The sequence below is a fragment of the Pocillopora verrucosa genome, chromosome 2 (assembly GCF_036669915.1).
Source record: "Pocillopora verrucosa isolate sample1 chromosome 2, ASM3666991v2, whole genome shotgun sequence".
NCBI classification, from domain to species: domain Eukaryota; kingdom Metazoa; phylum Cnidaria; class Anthozoa; order Scleractinia; family Pocilloporidae; genus Pocillopora; species Pocillopora verrucosa.
The window spans coordinates 3,337,782-3,356,772 of record NC_089313.1 but is presented as its reverse complement, the minus strand read 5'-3'; the positions used below and the strand labels follow the sequence as shown (position 1 = coordinate 3,356,772).

The 18,991-nt window shown below is 36.8% G+C and overlaps 1 protein-coding gene and 1 pseudogene across 1 annotated transcript; both read left to right on the top strand.

Annotated features, from left to right (window-relative positions):
• The first annotated feature begins 619 nt into the window (after positions 1-619).
• On the top strand, positions 620-13,454 carry LOC136279004 (uncharacterized; annotated as a pseudogene).
• A 28-nt stretch (positions 13,455-13,482) lies between these two features.
• LOC131780509 (uncharacterized) lies at positions 13,483-17,307 on the top strand. Its single transcript, XM_066162333.1, has 7 exons — positions 13,483-13,989; positions 14,314-14,408; positions 14,511-14,670; positions 14,870-14,936; positions 15,483-15,835; positions 16,452-16,633; positions 17,142-17,307. Exons 1-7 carry the CDS (start codon positions 13,483-13,485, stop codon positions 17,305-17,307), a joined length of 1,530 nt encoding a protein of 509 aa, XP_066018430.1.
• The last annotated feature ends 1,684 nt before the right edge of the window (positions 17,308-18,991 follow it).

The window sequence follows — 18,991 nt, the reverse complement described above, 5'->3', positions numbered from 1 at the left end:
GTTTTCTTAATTTTGATAAATATTACAAAAATACTCAACAATTTACTAGGCTCAAATATTAAAGTTTGAAAAATTGTACTTTACACCTTCCACAATAATAAGAGAACTTTTGTAGTTGAACCTATGGAACATTATATTCTTAATGTGGAACAAATTTATTTGCTTCTTACGGCCCTACAATTTTCTGTTTGCATTACCGTCACAAATAGTGATGTTTTTATTGGCACTGTGCAGATACAGTGAACACTTAAAAAGTTCTTTTGAAATTCCTAAATATAACGGGAGTATTCCCCTTTTGTTGCATGACCAGGGACGATGGAAAAAAAAACCATAATGATACTCGTTAATCAATCGGCTATCCTCTTCCCAACTTAAAACGATCGAAAAATTAATTAAGGAAATCCTGAATAAGTATCGGTTCATTAAAACGATAGCATTATAAAGTATAACATAAATGGGCTTGTTCATGTTCGAACACTGACTTATATTATGGCGTTGATCATCTTTCAGTAACATATTTCTCTCAAGAGCCCGCGCTATTTGTTGAGATCACAACAAAACTTCAAGTGTGCAAGCAAGGGAGGTTTTCCAGTGGTTCCTTTCTTCGGCAGTTTTTACCATGCATATTGCAACCATAAGACTAGCACTATGTCTCTTCATTTGTTCCGATTTACGGCCTGCCAGCAGTCAAAAGCCCCGAATTGATTCAATTGATCAATCGGAATTAGTGCCCAAAGCCCGTGATATCAGGCAACATCGTCAAATTCGCCAAAAGCTTTTTATTCTTACAGAAAATGGCAACCTAATTTCCAATATTTATGTTGATATTGTTATTTGGAATTTTTTTTTTTTTAATGGACTCTCCTAAAATTAACGAAACCTGTCCCAAATTCAGAATTTTTATGACTTCTTCTGAATTGCCAATGAGATCCTGCTATGTAACAGAATTTAGCCATAAGAAGAAGTAGAAGTAGTGATAGTTCAATAATTTCTTGGCTTTGCCAAAGCCAGCTGAAAGCACATTTATTTGCCTGGCTCTGAATATTTCCCGTAATGATTATTAATCATACTGCACTATGTTTATTGATTCCCTTTTGAATGTCTTTCATTAAAAGTCAACTTTCCCAATTTCTCAATCGAACATCGAAACGCGCTCGTCTTTTCAAATTTCAAGTAGCCCTTTGCCAGACTTTATCAATTGTGTTTAGAGTCCGCCCCCACTCTCTCCCCCACAGATAACGGTATAATAGCATTCGCTCAATCTGGTGTCACAGTCCAGGACTCAAAATATTCTGTAGTGTTTGAAAAAAAATTACACTGACGCGGTGTTTTTGTTCAGAATGGGGAGTTATTTATAATAGCCATCCTTGCAGATTTTGTAGAACAGAAATTAATGTGCCAAAATTGCCACTATGTTCTTCGACACACAAAAGCGGAGTCGAAGAAAAACCATACTTTATCGAAAGACCTCATATATGAAGGATTCTTTTTAAAACTATTATTTTCTGGCCCAAAATTTTGTTAATCAAGCCCTTAAACTGCACTGCCACAATTACAAATTTTGTTGGCCTGAAGATTCACAGTAAAGTTTTCTTTTTCACCACGTGTCATTTTGGGGAAAAGGGATCTACTTTTAAACTGAATACGTAAAGTATTTTTCTAAAAGCCTTCTTGATGACACAGACCCTGACAAAAAACAGTTATTGCCAACTACCAAGCGCAATTCAAAATTCATAACGTGTCCATCTTTCGAACTTCTTGATGAGAGCGGATCAAAATTTGTCAGTATGTCTGTAACCGCCTTGTCTGATTCATTAACCAAAGAGAATGTCTGCTTTTGGCTTAAGTGTCAGCTTTTAATTTGTAACTTTGATTCTACTACCCCGCACTTACACTTACACTTGTTGGCGTAAATTCTGTAAGCACACTAACTCAGATAACGGCACGCTGTGTGGTAATAGATACATCGTAATGGGCGCTTTTCGGAAATTGAGACAAAAAAGCGTTCAATGAGGGTAGCTGGCTATTGCCAAGAGAGCAGATCGCTACCTCGATGAGAACTCCAGAACTTTTTGTTTATAAAAAACTTCTTCGAGTACTTTGAGAAGGTCAAAATCATATTTTCGTTCAATTCTTTTCAAGTGCACGATGTCTTCTCCGTGAAAGTTCTCATGTAAGTGTAGTGGAAATCATATTGAGATCTGGTCTTGCATTGCACCCATGCAGTATAAAACAACGAGCTTGCAAACAGATAACATATCATTCTGAATTTTACATCTGTGATTTTTTTTTGTTTTGTTTTGTTTTTTTTTGTTAGATCTGAACACAACTTGAAGTCTGGTAGCCCCAGGGGGAGGTTTCCGACCATATCATATCTTTGCGGCGTTAACGATGCATATTGCAACTCTGAGATTGGTCCTATGTCTAATGGTTTGCTACGATTTATGAATTAGTGCGCAAAGCCCGTGAAATCAGGCAACATCGTCAAGTTCGCCAAACGCGTCAACTTCGTCAGGAACAAGATAAAGAAACGAAATGCAAATTCAAATTTTCCCTGCTAGATTTTCCTCCTTACATTATGAACCAAAGTATTAACCGAGGATTTATGTATCAAACCCTAACATGGTTTGTGGACACAGCTTGCTTTGGCAGAGAAGCAACAAACCCCATACCTTGCAAAATGGTACCAGTATTTGTTCAAAATCAGGACGAGATGGTGAAATTGATTAAAAATCGGTCAGTTGATTTTGGTTTTCCAATTCTATCGGATGCAAAAAAAAATGGCCAATATTGGCTTGTATCATATTGCTGTCAGGAATATCTGGAGTGATCATTTGGCTCTTGGCAAGAGTTCAGGCTTTTCATCGTCAATCCATACTCAGCTAGAGCTCTTTACTTTTAATTCTACGAAGGTTATTTTCAAACTTAATTGTTACGGCTTTAGCATGAAAATAATACAAGGAGGAGTCGACGGCACCATTTTGAGTAAACGGTTAGTTAGGCACACCTTATCACTTCACCGAAATAGAAAGCCAAACTAAAAAATGGATCTTACAGTAAATAAAAGGAAATCTGTAATGCCCTACAATTCATGAACCTACAAATAATTTTTGTTTGTTTGTAGATGAAAAAAGACCCTTGCAATGGCGTAAAGAATCAAATAAGAACATTTTATTCAAAGATGCCACAATTTCGGATACAGAAAAACTTCTGCAAACTTTGCACGTTGTAGCAAGGCCTTAAGTAAGCTAGAAGTGCTTTCTAAACAATTTATTTAATCCACACTAAACGTCACCTTCATGTTTTTTTATATATATTATTCATTAAACAGTTATACCGATTTTCATGACAGGAACACCGTTCAAACGCGGCTCAGTTTTCACCCTCGTTCACGATAGGATCACCAGAAGGCTTTTGGTGGGCAGTGGTATCACTTACAATAGTAGAGTAAGTTGATTTAGATTTGGATATCAGTGGGATCTTTTTTCGCAGCGTCCTTTGAATACGATCAAAGATAAGCAATATTGTAAAACCCTTTTATTTTATCAAAGTTAATACATGCATTGGGTTTATCAAAATCTCTACCAGGGTTCTTTTCTTCAATTGTCTTCCAGTCGTACAAATAACTAGTTGTTACGTGGTATCGGGGTCCTCTCGTTTTCAGCTCTTCACAGCCTATAAAGCAAAATGAATAGTAGCAAATGAAAGAAAATAATTTTCCATTGCATATCCTAAAACTATGTTTCAGGTTTTTTGTTTTTTTTCTTTTACATAGTGGATAGTGTAAGAAAGGTAAGGCGAGAAGGGGAATGAGATTCGTCAAATTTAGATGAAGTCATAATTTTAAGCTTAAACGCGCATACTCTGATTAGTTTTAATTTAGTTGATTCTGATCATTATCGATGAGGCGGGGAATTTATTACGCTACAGGAGGGAGGCAGCGTGGGCTAGTGGTTGGAGTGCTGCATCTGTAATCTGGAGGTTCCAGGTCTAAGCCCTCCACCCTCCGCTATTCACCGGATTTGTTTACGGTTGCCACTAGTTTAAGAGTTCAACTCCTCGGCTGCGCTTTGTATTTGTAGCCAAATGTTCAGCTACCTGCCAGTTGGGATTTTCATTCATTCTCTCATTTATAAATTCATTCATGTCTACTGATCCTGAAAAGCCTTATCGGGGAAGTGGTCAATTAAGTAGACATTAAGAATTTATATACTTACTACACTATCCTCAAAGCGCAAATATATTTGGTTCCTTTTTCTCATTAGGTACGTGCATTTGGTATATTTTGGATCCTGATAGGAGCAATAATGTTGTCGCTGTTCACCGCCTTATTTACAAATGCTATGCAAGCTTCCCTGGATGGTACGAGATGTAGGGACATCGGTGGCAAAAAGGTTAGTAACCCTAACATGAATATAATACCTAAAACTCTTTGCACCCAAACATCATTATGCCCCTTTCTCCATACTTTTCTCTATACATTTCTTAAGGTGCAGGAAAATTTTTTTTTTTTTTTAACAATCAAGAGCTTCTTTGAGTGGTGATCATTTCTTTTATTCTTGTGACGTTAATGTTTAAAAAAACACCAAAAAAAAAAACCAAAAACAAACGAAACCCAAATTATATATTTGTTGTCAATTAAGCAAGAAATCTTCTTCATTTTGAGATACATACTTGCTCTGACAAAACGTAATTAACCATTGGATTCCAGACAAGAAGCAGTGACTTGTCGTGTCAAAATGTAAGTTTCTCTTTGGCGACATTTTGTTGCCTGTGAAAATGGGAACTATAAACGATGCAATCTTTACCATGGGTGTGCCCAGTCCTCTTCTTCCAAGACATTGAAAACTTGAAAATAGACATGATCCATGGACCGAATTTGAAAATGACCGATCTTGGAGACCAAACAAGTCAAGACTCTGATAACGTTTCCTTCAAAATAAGAAAAAATATCCTCATTAGGCTTGCAGTGCTACTTTCATAATAAAAAGCAATATTTGTGCTTGTTTTAACAATTTAGGTAAAAATTTGGCCAGCGCAATCTATAACGGCCCACCTGGCGTATAAAAATATGTCTGACCCCAATTTGCTTGTTAGGTGGATGTGTACAACAAGAATCCTGAAACGCATATAGTCACTATGGAGCTGGATGCAGACTTTGTCAGTAAGTAATTCTTTTCAGATTTATTTCAATGTCTTTGTTTAACGTGTTGCATGACCATTTTTCTTCAGGAACGATTGCGAAAGTAAAGAAATAAGCTTAAAAATAATCACTTTTTAATTCCAAACAGTCATATTTCGTATATTTTTGTATCAAAACTCTCAGGAGAAATTTCTCCGCCGCTTTTTCTCATTTTATTCATGTAAGAATTTGCGTTGGCTAACTAATCAAATAAATTTTTAATTAACAGAGTTCAACAACCTGGACGAAATGCAAAAAAATCTTAGCCAAGGAACAATTGGAAGAGTTATGGTGGATCGCAATACTGCCTTTCACTTTCTGGATATATCTGGTTTAAAACGAAACAGGCAGATCCGAATAATTCGTAACATCGATTTTCGCTCACGTGAGCCAGGTAATACCACCTCAAATGGGGTCACCGAATGACACGAACGATTCTGATGACGAAGTATTCAAGAGAAAATTTGAGCTTTCGGTTTGCGGGGAAAGCCTGAAAGAGTTATCAGCGGATGTGGTTGCAGTTGCAAAACACACTGCCAAAGAGCAACTTATGCCTGTCGAATTACAGGTAGTTAATTGTTTTTTGTGAATTTTATATGTTTCACTATGCGCCATTCTTCTCGTTATGTCTAACATTTATTCTGATGCAATCAACAGTTTGAAAGTTATTTATTTCTTGTAGAAAGTGGATTTGTCCGATGAAATGGAAGGGTTATTCTCCACCGGCTCACAAATGACCGAATTTATTTTATTTGCTTTGTTGGGAATATTTGCCTTCCTATTAGTCATCGGCAAACTATGGGAAGTCTACACCAATTGTAAGCCAACGGTACGCAAGAAGAGAAAAGGTAACTGCCTCTTAAATTAATTTACCTTAGGTTGCTGCAGAGTAAATATAAACAGGTACCTTCTGAAGAAAATTGTTCTACCTTAATTAGTATGAATCGTGGTATTGGTGCGATTCTATATTTTTAAATTCAGCTGGCAATTAAAGGCAGGGAGACAGTCACTTGTTCTTCAGTTGGTCAGTCTGTCAGTTAGTTGGTTGGTTAGTTAGTTAGTTAGTCAGTCAGTCAGTCAGTCAGTCAGTCAGTCAGTCAGTCAGTCAGTCAGCCAGCCAGTCAGTCAGTCAGTCAGTCAGTCAGTCAGGTAGTCTGTCTGTCCGTCTGTCAGTCAGCCAGACAGTAGGTCAGTCAGTCCGTCAGTCAGGCAGTTGGTCGGTCAGTCATCCAATCAGCCAGTTAGTAAGTCGGTCAGCATGTCATTAACATTATAGGAGAATAACGGCCAGCCAAGGACCATTGTTTATTTACAGGCAATAAACTCCAATCCAGGCAATGTCTCTCTGACAAATGCATCCCTGTTTTGCACTTGAATCTTGCACCGTAATCGATTATTTTTTCGTGTATCTATAAATATATTTTTTTAATTCAGGCAAGACTGAATATAGAACCATATTTTTGTAACGTTAGATATGCCCCAAGTGAAAGCTAAATGTTGTTTACGACTTGTAAAGTAATCATAAGAATCTTTACTTTTAGTGATCAAGACCTATACCGACCAATGTATAGTTATAATTCCAGGTGAAAAAAAAAAAAAAGCTTAGACGTTAGATCAAATAGTGTCCACAGCGAGTAATTTTAGGGAACTTACTCGCACACTAGATAATTGGTTCCCTTGAATAGGAATTTTTAGGCTCGCTCTTGTACCATGAACAAATTAATCGCGTCGCGGCAAGCAACTACAGGAATGGGCTGACAAATTAGAAAAAAAAAAGATGAAGAGCCTTAAATCTCGGCCAAAAAATTAGTTACAAGAAAAGAAGGTTTGGTTCAGTCTAAGGTTTTGATATTCAGTCTTATTTAATCCCTGTTTGAAAGAATTAAACAAAATGTGATGTCTCAGACTTTTAAGGAATTAAAAAAGAAACTCATAACCTTGAACGTTTCGATCAAAAAGTAAGATAATGATAATTGCTTGGCAAAATTACTTCTGCAGACATTTAATCAGGATGTTTAAATTCTCTGCCAGGGGTCTCTGTAAGCCCCAAAGTTTTCCGTGTCTGTATTTGCATTAGCTTGAGTTTCATGATGACGTGATATATATACCTACCTTTTAGAGTATGGATAATCTTCACTGTATAAGTGGTGTAAGGAATCTTTCATGAAGAATTAAAGATAAAGTAAAACTGTAGAATATTAGGGACAATTTTTTATAAAGTCTTTTAGTTTTAGTCATTCACGGGCTTAGTCTGGACACTATTTAGACTTCTTCCCCAACCCTCACTCCTGTGAATCTTATTTCAAGTAATTGTAAATAAACTGGTGTTTTTGAATTTTCATGTTTGTTAAGGTTACTGGATTCTGGCCAATTTTCATGAACATCCAACAAATCTACATAACCTGTAAATTCGTTTATGTAGAGGTAACTTGCTTAAAAACAAACCTCGAGCTTTCGTTCTCTAAAGAAATTCTCAGTTTTGGCCTGTCATTGCGGTCACACCGCCGACCAATGGAACGCGACATCGATTTCCTGTTATGTCTCTAGACGAAAAACTCCTAAATTCGCGGGAAAGGTAATTTCGCGAGACAGGGAAAACGAATTTTCGATGGTTCAACGAAGTCCTAATGTTCATCCTCAAAGAACATAAAGAAAAGTGAGTAAAGCAAGGTAAGGAAAAAAGAATTTGCCTTCTGTTTTCTCGGCCTGGGCTCTCTCGCGACGATTCTTTTTTTGATGAGGAATCTGATTTGTTAACGTATTGCGAAATGTGACAGAAATTCCCCTCCGTTGTGTTGTGCAAGACGTGATTTAAACAAAATATGCAAATAAAATCCCGGATGAAAGCCCGTGGAAAACGTTGACACTGTGCTTGAGGCCTCTCCGGTTATGACACCTTTGACTCTTCGGTAAAGGTTCCCTTAACCCTTTAGCTCCCTAAATCTCATTAGCAATTCTTTTCGCTCTATAAATCTTGTGATATCAGTTCGGAGCACTTTGGTATCGGATCGACTAATCCCCTAATTTATATTTTTCTTTAGTCTCATCACTTGTCTGCGTGATATTGTATTGAAGATGTAAGGAGAATTTATGTCTTGGTCACCCATGGGAGTAAAGGGTTGATGATGTAAGGAGAGTTTATGTCTTGGTCACCCATGGGAGTAAAGGGTTAAGACATTCTCTCAGCCATATCTCCCTTTTATTTCAAGATTTTTTTAATTTTCATTTCCCTTAAAACTAGACTTGACTGCTTTCTTTCACTAAAGAGCGAAAAAACGAAATTCTAATAGTTTTGATCAGATTTTGTTGATAGTAAGCTAAATATTCGTTTATATGATTTTTGTGGAAGTTACGAGTTGTTAGCCCTGACCCAAAAGAAAAGTTAAAAGGAGAATCCTGCAAGAGTTAAGATGAGTGGATAGGGCCTTAAGAATAATAAATAAATAGATTGACACTTCTAATTCGAGAGTCAAAATCATTTTTGTGGTTAGCCAAAAATATCTGAAACAGTGGACCAATGAATGATGTCCACATTTCGTAATCGGCAGCTGCACCCCGTGAGCTGTGAGGACTCTTGTTGACTTACAAATGTTCAGCGATCCTTGTCTTTTGTTAAGAGGCTGTCTCTCTTATTTCCACCCGGTCAATTTTGCGTCAAAAATAATTTTTCCTGAAACTCTTTCAACAGAAAGACTTTACCTAGGAAAGAACTAAATTAGATTTGGTTCGATTCGAAATAATTTTCTGACTGCATTAGGGGCCATAATTATTTTCCAGTAGGGACCGTCGCAACGTCTCGAAAATTGAAAAATAAGTCTATAATAAGTCTACTGAGAAACACATTGAAAATCACTAATCATCACGTGCGACAGTTTGTCTAATCACTAATCACGTCCGACAGTTTGTCTCTTGTGCCGAAAAGAATCTTGTGTCTCAGTAGACTTATGTAAACAATGTCTTATACGGTGGCTGAAAGTGTAGAATATGCTCTACAGATACAAACTACCTTTACTTCCGATATCAAGTTCTGACGGCGTTGTTATAGTGTATTATATTATAATATCTAGTAGTCAGTGAAATGTTTTGATGAAATCGATTGAAAATTTACCAAAAGCAACACTTATAACATCTGTTGATACGAAGCATGTGTCAAGTTTTTAACACGTTGGTAGCCGATTTCTCCGGCTATTGACAGGTTGCTGTTCTGTGGACACAATCGACGCGGAACCGAGAGAAGCAAGCTCAGGATATTTGAAATTGATTTATAAATTATATGATATCAAACTCCAGGTAAAAGCATTTATTCTTTTCGTCCAAAATTTTTCTCCCCTAATATTACATTGGGATACAAAACAAAACCATACGGCACAACGTACGGCACAAGCTATCAGCGGTCTTCTCTTTTGTGCGGACCTTTGTGAGAACAGCGTAACATCGAACTGGACCTAAATTTAAGCGATTATTTCTTCACTTCAGAAGCCTAAAACCTTCATTTCTCCCTCAGCTTCCAGAAATGGAGAGTTTATATTCTGATTTTGGAAAAAAATCAGCTCTGCAGCGATGTTAAATGGGTGATTCACCGCGAAATGTGGCCAATTCCGACATTTGTTTTGATACCACGAATCACGATGGATGCCGCCCACTTTTCGAAGGCAATACCTAGCTATTTGTTGAAGTTATCATGGATTTCACCAATTTGGTTATTAGAAAAATTCTGAAGTGAGCCATGAAGCCGGGCTGCAAAGCGGATAAGCTGTATTTATGACGAAATCTGCTCCAGTGGTTCGATTTTGGTGTAGGCGAAAAAATCGCAAATGCTCGTACATGTGCTGATTCAAACGGTCATAACTTTTGAAAAATCGAAAACGTGCTGGGGTTTTTGCATATTTTTACCTTTAAAGGTCTAAAATTAACGGCTGTGTAGGATAGAATCGTCAACCAGGTCCCAAATCCCAAAACTTAACGTCTAAATCAAGGTTATTTACGGCCATCGGCCGATGGCGATTTCTAGTGGTCAGAATATGCTAAAATTCGCCTTTTCAAATATATTGAGAGGGCAAATTCTAACTTTCTTGGCAAACTAGAAAGGTTTTTAAGCAATCTGATATAAATTCTGTGGCTTAACTATGCGAATCAAATATTTTACAATGTTACAATTAATATGCCTATTTTTCAATTTTCGAGACGTTGTGACGGCCCACACGGACTGGAAAATAATTATGGCCCCTAATGCAGTCAGAAAATTATTTCGAATCGAACCAAATCTAATTTAGTTCTTTGCTAGGTAAAGTCTTTCTGTTGAAAGAGTTTCAGGAAAAATTATTTTTGACGCAAAATTGACCGGGTGGAAATTAGAGAGACAGCCTCTTAAAAGGGAGATTAAATTTCACTGCGTTTGATATTTCACACAACCTGTACTTCAACAAATATATAACTCTTTTACAACTGCAGTAAGTCAAGGTAGGTGGAATCTGGAGTCTTCCTGCTTTCGATCTCGCGCACGATCAACACTTCTGGCGATTGAGTCACTATTTTTCAGAGATTATAGTCTGAGTTGTTTATAAGAAATGACACAACTTATCTCTTTAAAGAAAGAATATAGTGCAAAATTTGTATAGATTTCTTCCCTGTGAAATCCTCAGAGGATTACCACAATTGTACCTAAAGAAAAGTACAAATATATGCATTTGCCTGAAATCTCGCTACGAATATTTTGGAAATGATTACTTTCAAAGCGGTTCACCGACACTTCAAGACAGCATAAACATTTTTCCGTTTTTGATTCCTTTATGCAAAATTCTGGTGTTTGTCACTGGTTAAAAAAAGCATCACACTTTTCTTTCGCAGCACTCTCAGTAAGCAATTTTCATTTCTTCTAGGAATACAAACAATTTATTACCCTATTTTTCGTCCGTTTTGGCTGTTCGTTATCTCATAAGCGATAGTCATTGTTTGTATTCTCAGCGGGACTGTGAATTGTTTTCTTTCTTTTTTATTTTTTACCCAAGCGACGTGGCAGAAAAATTGTAGTCAGAATCATTTCCATAAAAATAGCAGCTGACTAACCGCCATCAGTGCTATAATATATACTCTAATGGATCATGTCCCTAACTCTTTAAGATACAATCTTCGTTCACAGTCTTTATCGTCTTAATTTGCTAGTGAAGGTTCTTATTAACTTTTATTTTTTTTGAGAGGGCACGGTAACGAGTCTTGCAATTTGATTGGTTCCTTACCCACGGGCTACGGTAACGCTTTCGTGAGTCGCCAAGTACATTCCAAATGTCGTTGCCATTTTTCATAAATATATCTTGTTTTTCCGGCTGGGAAGTATTTTTAAGCAAACACGTCGGTCACTACCTCAAGCCGATGAATAACTTATGAATCCTCTCTTTTCTCTCACTCAAATCACTTTGGTTGACAGAAAACTATTGGTTTCAGAATGAATTTGTATAAACAATAGTGTCATTACGTTGGTTGGCAAGCGGCCTAAAACCCGTCTGCAATTAATTTTAATCGTTCACAAAAAGTACCTAGAAAGTTAAAACGTGAGGTATTTGGTTACAGTTAAACTGAACGATGGAACTTTCATTCATTTAATACCTGAATATTCTCAAGCAATTTGTGCGCAGTGAAAGAGCGAGCGAAGTTTTGATTTAAGGTGAGTCTTTCCAAGTCCGTTCAATTTGAGCATTTGTACCGTAAATTTTTTTGAGAAAAGGCCGCATTAAATCCCCTTGTGTCTCGTTGGAGTGTGCCATTCAATTTTATTTTTTTTGAAGGAAAGACCAGATTTACACACGCCATTGCAGCAAACAAACGAGCAAACTCTCACAACTTCAAAATAAAAAAGTTGAATTTACTCACAATTACTTTCCACGACGTTTACTTAATGTACAGAGGTAAATCTTCGTACATGAACGAATCATCGATGAGAGTGAATAATACTTTCCGTTAGATCATTGACTGTTTTTGAAGAAAACATTGTCGTGACAGTCCTTGCCAAACTAGTTCCGTTGTTTTTCAAATGTTCTTAGGCTTTTTTTTTACTTACGGGCTCTCTAATTGACAGGTGTCAGATTGTGACAGATACTTGTAAAAATGATGTTTCAAAGTTTGTTTGGAAGCCTTTTAAATTATCGTTACGGAAATGAAAATGTTTCGCTGAGGCATCCCTCTTGAATTTGCATCACCTCTATTTTAACTACCATTTACTCGCTCAAAAACTGTTCAGTTTATGGAAGATCTTGCCGCATTTACAGCCCTAAATCATTCGGGTTCTTTCGGAAAGAATTTCGTTAAGTTTAAAAAAAATAAATGTGTTATTTACCGGCTAAGGGTCGGTCCTTATGGTGAAAAACTGTGACCTCGGTTTTAAAAAAACAGTTGCCCTCGGCCTACGGCCTCGGGCAGTATTTTCAAGACCTCGGTTACAGTTTTTCACCATACGGACCTCCAAGCCGGCAAATAACATATATGGATTCGACTCTCCTGTTTTCTGCTTCCAATGCGAAGTTTTCCCAACTTCAAGCTCTCTTGTCGCATGATTTATGCCGATAGCAGGAATTGGAGGTGTGTATAACGTTGCATTATTTAAAACCTGAAATTTTTTCCAGCAATTTTAAAGCTCAGTGAGGTACTATGTAAAAAGAAAAGCGATCAAAACTTTTTGCTCGGCTAGGCAAGGTGATATGTTTCTGGTCATAAAATAAATGCCACCGATTTCACAACAAGCGAACATGATTTAAATTTCAGTTTTCCAATTTCTATTGGCATATTTATTTGAATTTGCCATCGTGTAGGCTTAATCTATTTCGGATGCAAATACTGTGATTAAGTATGATGGATACCGCGCAGCATGAAAACAAGAGAAAATAAACACCAGTCAATAGCGCCAATTTTATCGCTAGTGTCCTGTTTTAATCGTAAGGACGGGTGTTACAAAGTGCGAAGAGTTGGTTACAAAGTGCAATAAGGTTCTTACAAAGTACGACAGGTATCACAAAGTGTGACGATTTTTAAAAACCTCGCTGCTCTAATAACTAAATATCATCAGTCGATTATTCTATGAAATTCAAGCAGGTGTTCTACGCGGGAATTGTTCTGCAGATTTTCAAACTACAAAACTTCTTCAATGTTGCTCCATTGATTATTCTTGTTTCTTTTTTTAGTGTGGCTCAACGCTATCAAGTTTTCCGAGTGCCTCATATTTCTATGTATATTTGTACGAAAAGTTGTTGAATTATTTTCTCCCATCAGGTTGGAGTCATAGCCTTCAAGACTCAGTGACTAATTGAATTATGAAACTTCTCCATATTCTTCTGTTACTGGTTTACTTAAAATTTTCCACGAATTCTGAACAAAAAACGCAGTGCAGGTTCAAAGTCGCCTTGCTGAACACTCCTCCTTACATCATGAGCGGAAGTCTCGATCCAGGATTTATGTACCAAATCATTATATGGTTTGTGGACATGGCTTGCTTTAGTAGACAAGCAAGCGACCCAACAGCTTGCAATATTGATACCATCTTTGCGCGAAGTCAAGATGAACTGTTAAATCTGATGAAAACCAAGCAAGTGGATTTCACTTTTCCCTTTCTAGCTAACCATAAGATAGACGATGATGGACTGCCTAATGTCACACTGATCCGAGCATTTGTGTCATTTGGAAGTTCTCTAATAGCAAACTTAAAGAAGTGTGAGGAAGAATCAGAGGAACAGCTGTTTGCATCTATTACGTCACAATGGCCAATTCTGGTTTGTATGATGTTACTGTCAGGAGTTTCAGGAATACTCGTATGGCTTTTGGTAAGAACATGGATTTATGTTGGTCATACAGTACCACATAGGCTTACATAAGCCGCACGTTTGGGCGATGGGACACGACAGAATTCTGAGAAGATGCCTGGAGGTTTTAGGAAAACTTTAATGAATTTTGTTTTACTAGTCATGATCATGTGCATCTGACCTCTTGATAGAATGGAATCAATGCAGCATTTTTTTCCTGTTCTTTTTTATGAACGATATCCAAGTGATCTGAGAATAACAATTTCTTTTGGGATAACTCCCAGTTAAAACACCCCAACATTTTTTTGCAGGCTATAAAAGTAGACTTTTCCTTCCTGATTGCAGGAACGCAGAGTTAACAAAGACCAGTTTTCACCTTTGTTTACGGCTGGTGCGCCTCAAGGATTTTGGTGGGCCGTGCTCTCCCTCACAACAGTGGGGTATTTCAATTCTGTTTAAGATAACTGCACTTGAAATTAAACGTATTTCTAAGTTTTTGACTTGAGTTGCGGTTTTTTATGATTACTCCTTTTCTAAATCAGGTACGGTGACGTAACTCCAAAGTCCTTTCTTGGCCGTATATTTGGCATTATCTGGGTTCTGGTGGGAGCAGTTATGATGTCATTGTTCACAGGCTTAATAATCAGTGCCATGCAAGCCTCCCTTGATGGCTCAAAATGCAAAGATATTGCTGGTAAAGAGGTGCGTATAAAGAAAAAAAAGTTTCATCTTAAGTGTTGCCAAAAAGGAGACAGATCTGGCCTTTAGTAGTAATTTGAAAAAAAATAAACCACTATGATTGTATCTTTTTCAGTCCTCTCTGAGTTCTAAGTACATGTAGCAGAAATCAACTCCCCATAGTTGTTGGTATTAATGAAAATTATTGTGTTTTTCATATCAGGTTGGTGTCTTAGCTCCTTTTCTTACAACCCAAAAAGTTGCTGAAGAGTTTGATGCAAAGATCATCAGTAAGTGAGAATTCATTTATGGTAACAATGCGCTGTAATGCCCCAAATTATAGCAAGATGAAATGCCCATTAGTTAATATCTCTTCATTACCTTCGCGGTCACACTAGAACTTTCTCAACAAGGTAAGAACTTTATTCTCGGCTTGGTTGCCTATACATTGAATATGCTAAAACAACGAGGCAATGAAAATTTGATAAATGATAACTATGTGGAGAAAAAACCCGAGGCAGGCTAAAAATTTATTGATGGTTATTTGGCACACAGTTTTGAAATGCACAAGTATAAATCTAGAAGACACCAAAAAGGCCAGAGATTAGAATTAAGGTAAAGGCTACGTTTAAGAAGACATAGCTGTCGGAATTTCTACCTCAATAGGTTCTCACATCCTTTACTACCACTGTGAATTTTACTGTCAATAATCAGGTAATCAATACTAACCGCACAACATGAACGGAGTTAGTTTTCATCAAAAAAGGACTTTAGCTCTTTAAACCCATTAACCTACGTTCCCATACTGATTTGATCAAGAAACTTTTAATCTACAGAGTTTGACTCTCTTCAAGAAATGCAAAAAAATCTTAGCCAAGGAGCAATTGGAAGAGTATTGTTAGATCATAACACAGCATTATACTTTCTGGATAAATTTGGTTCGAAACAAAGCAGACAAATTAGAATGATACGTAACATCGATTATCCGATGGAGTATTATCTGGGGCATGTAAGCCATGACGTCACACCACTTGCAACAAGGTCACCAAATGAAATCAATTACTCCGAGGAGCAACGATTTAAAAGAAAACAAGAACTGTCCAGGTGCGGGAAGAATTTAAAAGAATTATCTACAGACTTGGTCGCGGTTGCTAAGGAAACTGCAAAAGAGCAACTTATTCCTGCTGAGGTACTTCTAAGTGCAAATGTTTTTCTAACTGTTCTCTTATTTTGACACGTGCGGCCGTTCAGGATGAACACCAGTGCATTTGCCTTGACTCCTTTAGTTTTTTTAAGGCTTAACTTCTCGCAGACAACAGACTCATCAAGGGTTAGGGTAAGAAATAGAGGTTTAATTTCATTATCTCAAAGAATACTTAATCCATTTTGCCTCACCTTCAAATATTCCTTTTCCTCAAACTCGGGAGTCGATAAACTATAGGGAGTTTACGGTAACTTAAATGTCAACTTACTTGGGTCAATATAAACCGAAAGTTTATTGGAAAAGTTACCACAGCTGATGATTTTTCCAAGTCCCTAGAAGTAAAGTTAAACATCATGAAATCGTACTAGTGGAACTAACAAGAACAGAACAATTTTAAAAATAACGCTTGAGGTCATTTTACTCGAGTAGAATAACAAATTGTGAAATGCAAATCATTTAGATCACATCTATGTTCTAAACACGAGTGTGTTTTTCTTCAACAATTTTCTGTATTTCTTTTGAAAGAAACTTTCAACTTTATCGAGAAATTCTAGTACAGAATGACTGAATCATAATATTTCCCTTCTTGTATTATTGATCTTTACAGAGCGCAAACCTGTCCGATGAAATGGAAGGGTTTTTTTCATCCGGCTCGAAAATGACCTTGTGGATGTTGATTTATCTTCTGGCGGTATTTCTCGGGCTGGTGTTTCTCGGTATCTTACTTCAAGTCTACTCCAAGTGTTACCAAGCCAGGGTGCACGCAGTAACAGAAGGTATGATTATCATTTATATATAGGCTGATACTGAGTGATATAACTATTTATTTTCACCCAAATAAAGTGAACTCCTTGTCTAAATTTTAACTTACTATATCTTACGACTGAATTGAGCAATTTGACGTTTGCAGCAATCCTAGGTCTTTCGATGGAAATGTCCTATTTCTTCATTAGCAAATGAGTAGGTTTCAGTGATAAGAAAAATCAATTTTCGTTATGAAAATAGGTTTTAAATTTTTTGCCTGTCAGTGGCAGGAAGCGGAAATTGAAAAGACCGCGATTTCTAAATTTTGAAGTATTGAATATCAATATCCTTTTCAATCCGTTTAATTTTGATCCTCAACTCTTTTGTTTTTTCTTTGAAAGAATTGTGATCATGAAGTGACTTCTTAGGCAGCCCATTTAAGCTTGTGATCATTTATGCATGATTTAGATAAATTTGTGAGTAGCAAAATTATTTGAAGTATACGTGCATTTGTAGATTTTCCACACCGTAATGACGTATCTGAGAATCCCCGGGACAGGCACGTGGCTGACATGATGCAATATGTCAACAATTTGGAGGAGAGACTCAAAGATTCAATCGCAATGGAGATACAACGACTGAAAGAAGAGATGAATATGACCATCCCTGGCCAAGAAACCCCGACCTCAAGGAATCAAAATAAAAATCGTTGATAAGTCGCATCTGTCAACTGCACCTCATTATGGCCACCATCCTTTGTCTACGAGCATAATTTAAAAAATTTAAAACTTAGAGCGTTTGTATAACACCGTTATAGTGTTTATATCCAACAAGATTTGCAACAAAACCTTCTTCTTTTTAGTCTAAAGTAACTTATGATTTTTCATTCGTATAACACACTTAGAATTTATCATCAAGCACATGTAACACCCATCCTTAGATCGCGATCTGGCTATAATGAGAGCACTGCCCTAGCCCATTACGGGCCAAAGGCTATCGTTCAGTTCCTTTCAACGGCTGTTAAACTCAGCTCAGAGTAGCTTTAAATTAACGACAAGGCAAAGGTAACACAATCATTTGAATTGACTATCTCACTAGACCCGGTGAGCAGGGTAACTGAGATACCTGAATGGTACTGGATCCTTGGGATCAAGTACTGATACTACGGATGTCGGAGTAGTATACTGAAATAGTGAGCTCAAGTCTGGCCAAGGGCATACACCTATTTCAAAAAAGGTAGTCATCAGGCGATAAGTGTTAGGTCATTCCAAGACTGAAAGGAATCATGGGTATACAACTCAGTAAATAGTTCTTGCTGAGTGTTGTACATTTGTTTTTTCAACTGGATAACAGTTTTTCTGTATATTATTCTGTTACAAACCGAACAAATATAGTATGAACCTTCCCTAATCTTACTTTGGAAAGTTGTGATCTTATGATCTAAATCATGTTTAACTGATTTTCTATGGGCTTTCCCTTAGCTTGGACTTGTGATATGATCTTATCTTTGTCTGCAAGATCCAGTGTTTTATACCATTATGCTCTGCCAGACAAAAGTTTTTCTTTTTCTTTAGGATTCAATGACTTATACCATGCTGCTCTTTTTTGCTTTTGTGCAGAATTGAGCGAGTTAAATCATTCTGCTCTCTTTTGTTTTTGTGCAGTATCGAGTGATTGATACCAAATTACTCTGCTAGACAAAAGATTTTGTTTTCCTGCAGAACCAAGTGATTTATACCAATCTGCTGGTAAAACATTTGGATTTTGATAAAGACCTTTAAAATATTATATCAGCTCATTTAAGGTGTTAACTTCTAACAGTACACAAGTTCCTTGAGGATGAGACATACCATATGAATCTCTACCATGATAATCAAATATCTTAAACTTACCATAACCATTACAATAAAAACCTACCGTAGTACTAAGGATTGTTAAAAGAAAGGAATTATAATTTTTTCCTAGCAAAGCCTGCATAGCATTTGCAAATGACACACAATAATTAAAATCTTGTACTTCACAAGTACCATATATATTACCAGTATAGCTTGGACTATATTGAAGCTGATAATTAATATTAAATACTATTAACATTTCAGGTACTTCTGTTAGCAGTAAATAGGATTCCCTGGATAGACTAGATAGACCAGAATACAATTCGTTACCAATGTTCATGATATTAACCAAGTCCATTTAGGATGCAAAACCATTCCTCTTGTTATATGTGAGGGAAGCAAATGACATGGCTACACACTGTGTACCAGCATTTAACCCAAACATTGCCACATTGTCTTGACTGTAAGGAGCTTGAATTGTTTTAGTAGAATTGATAACAGCACCAGGGTTTGTTTCTATATCCACGGACAGATTGGACTTAAAATGATTTACCCTGTGATT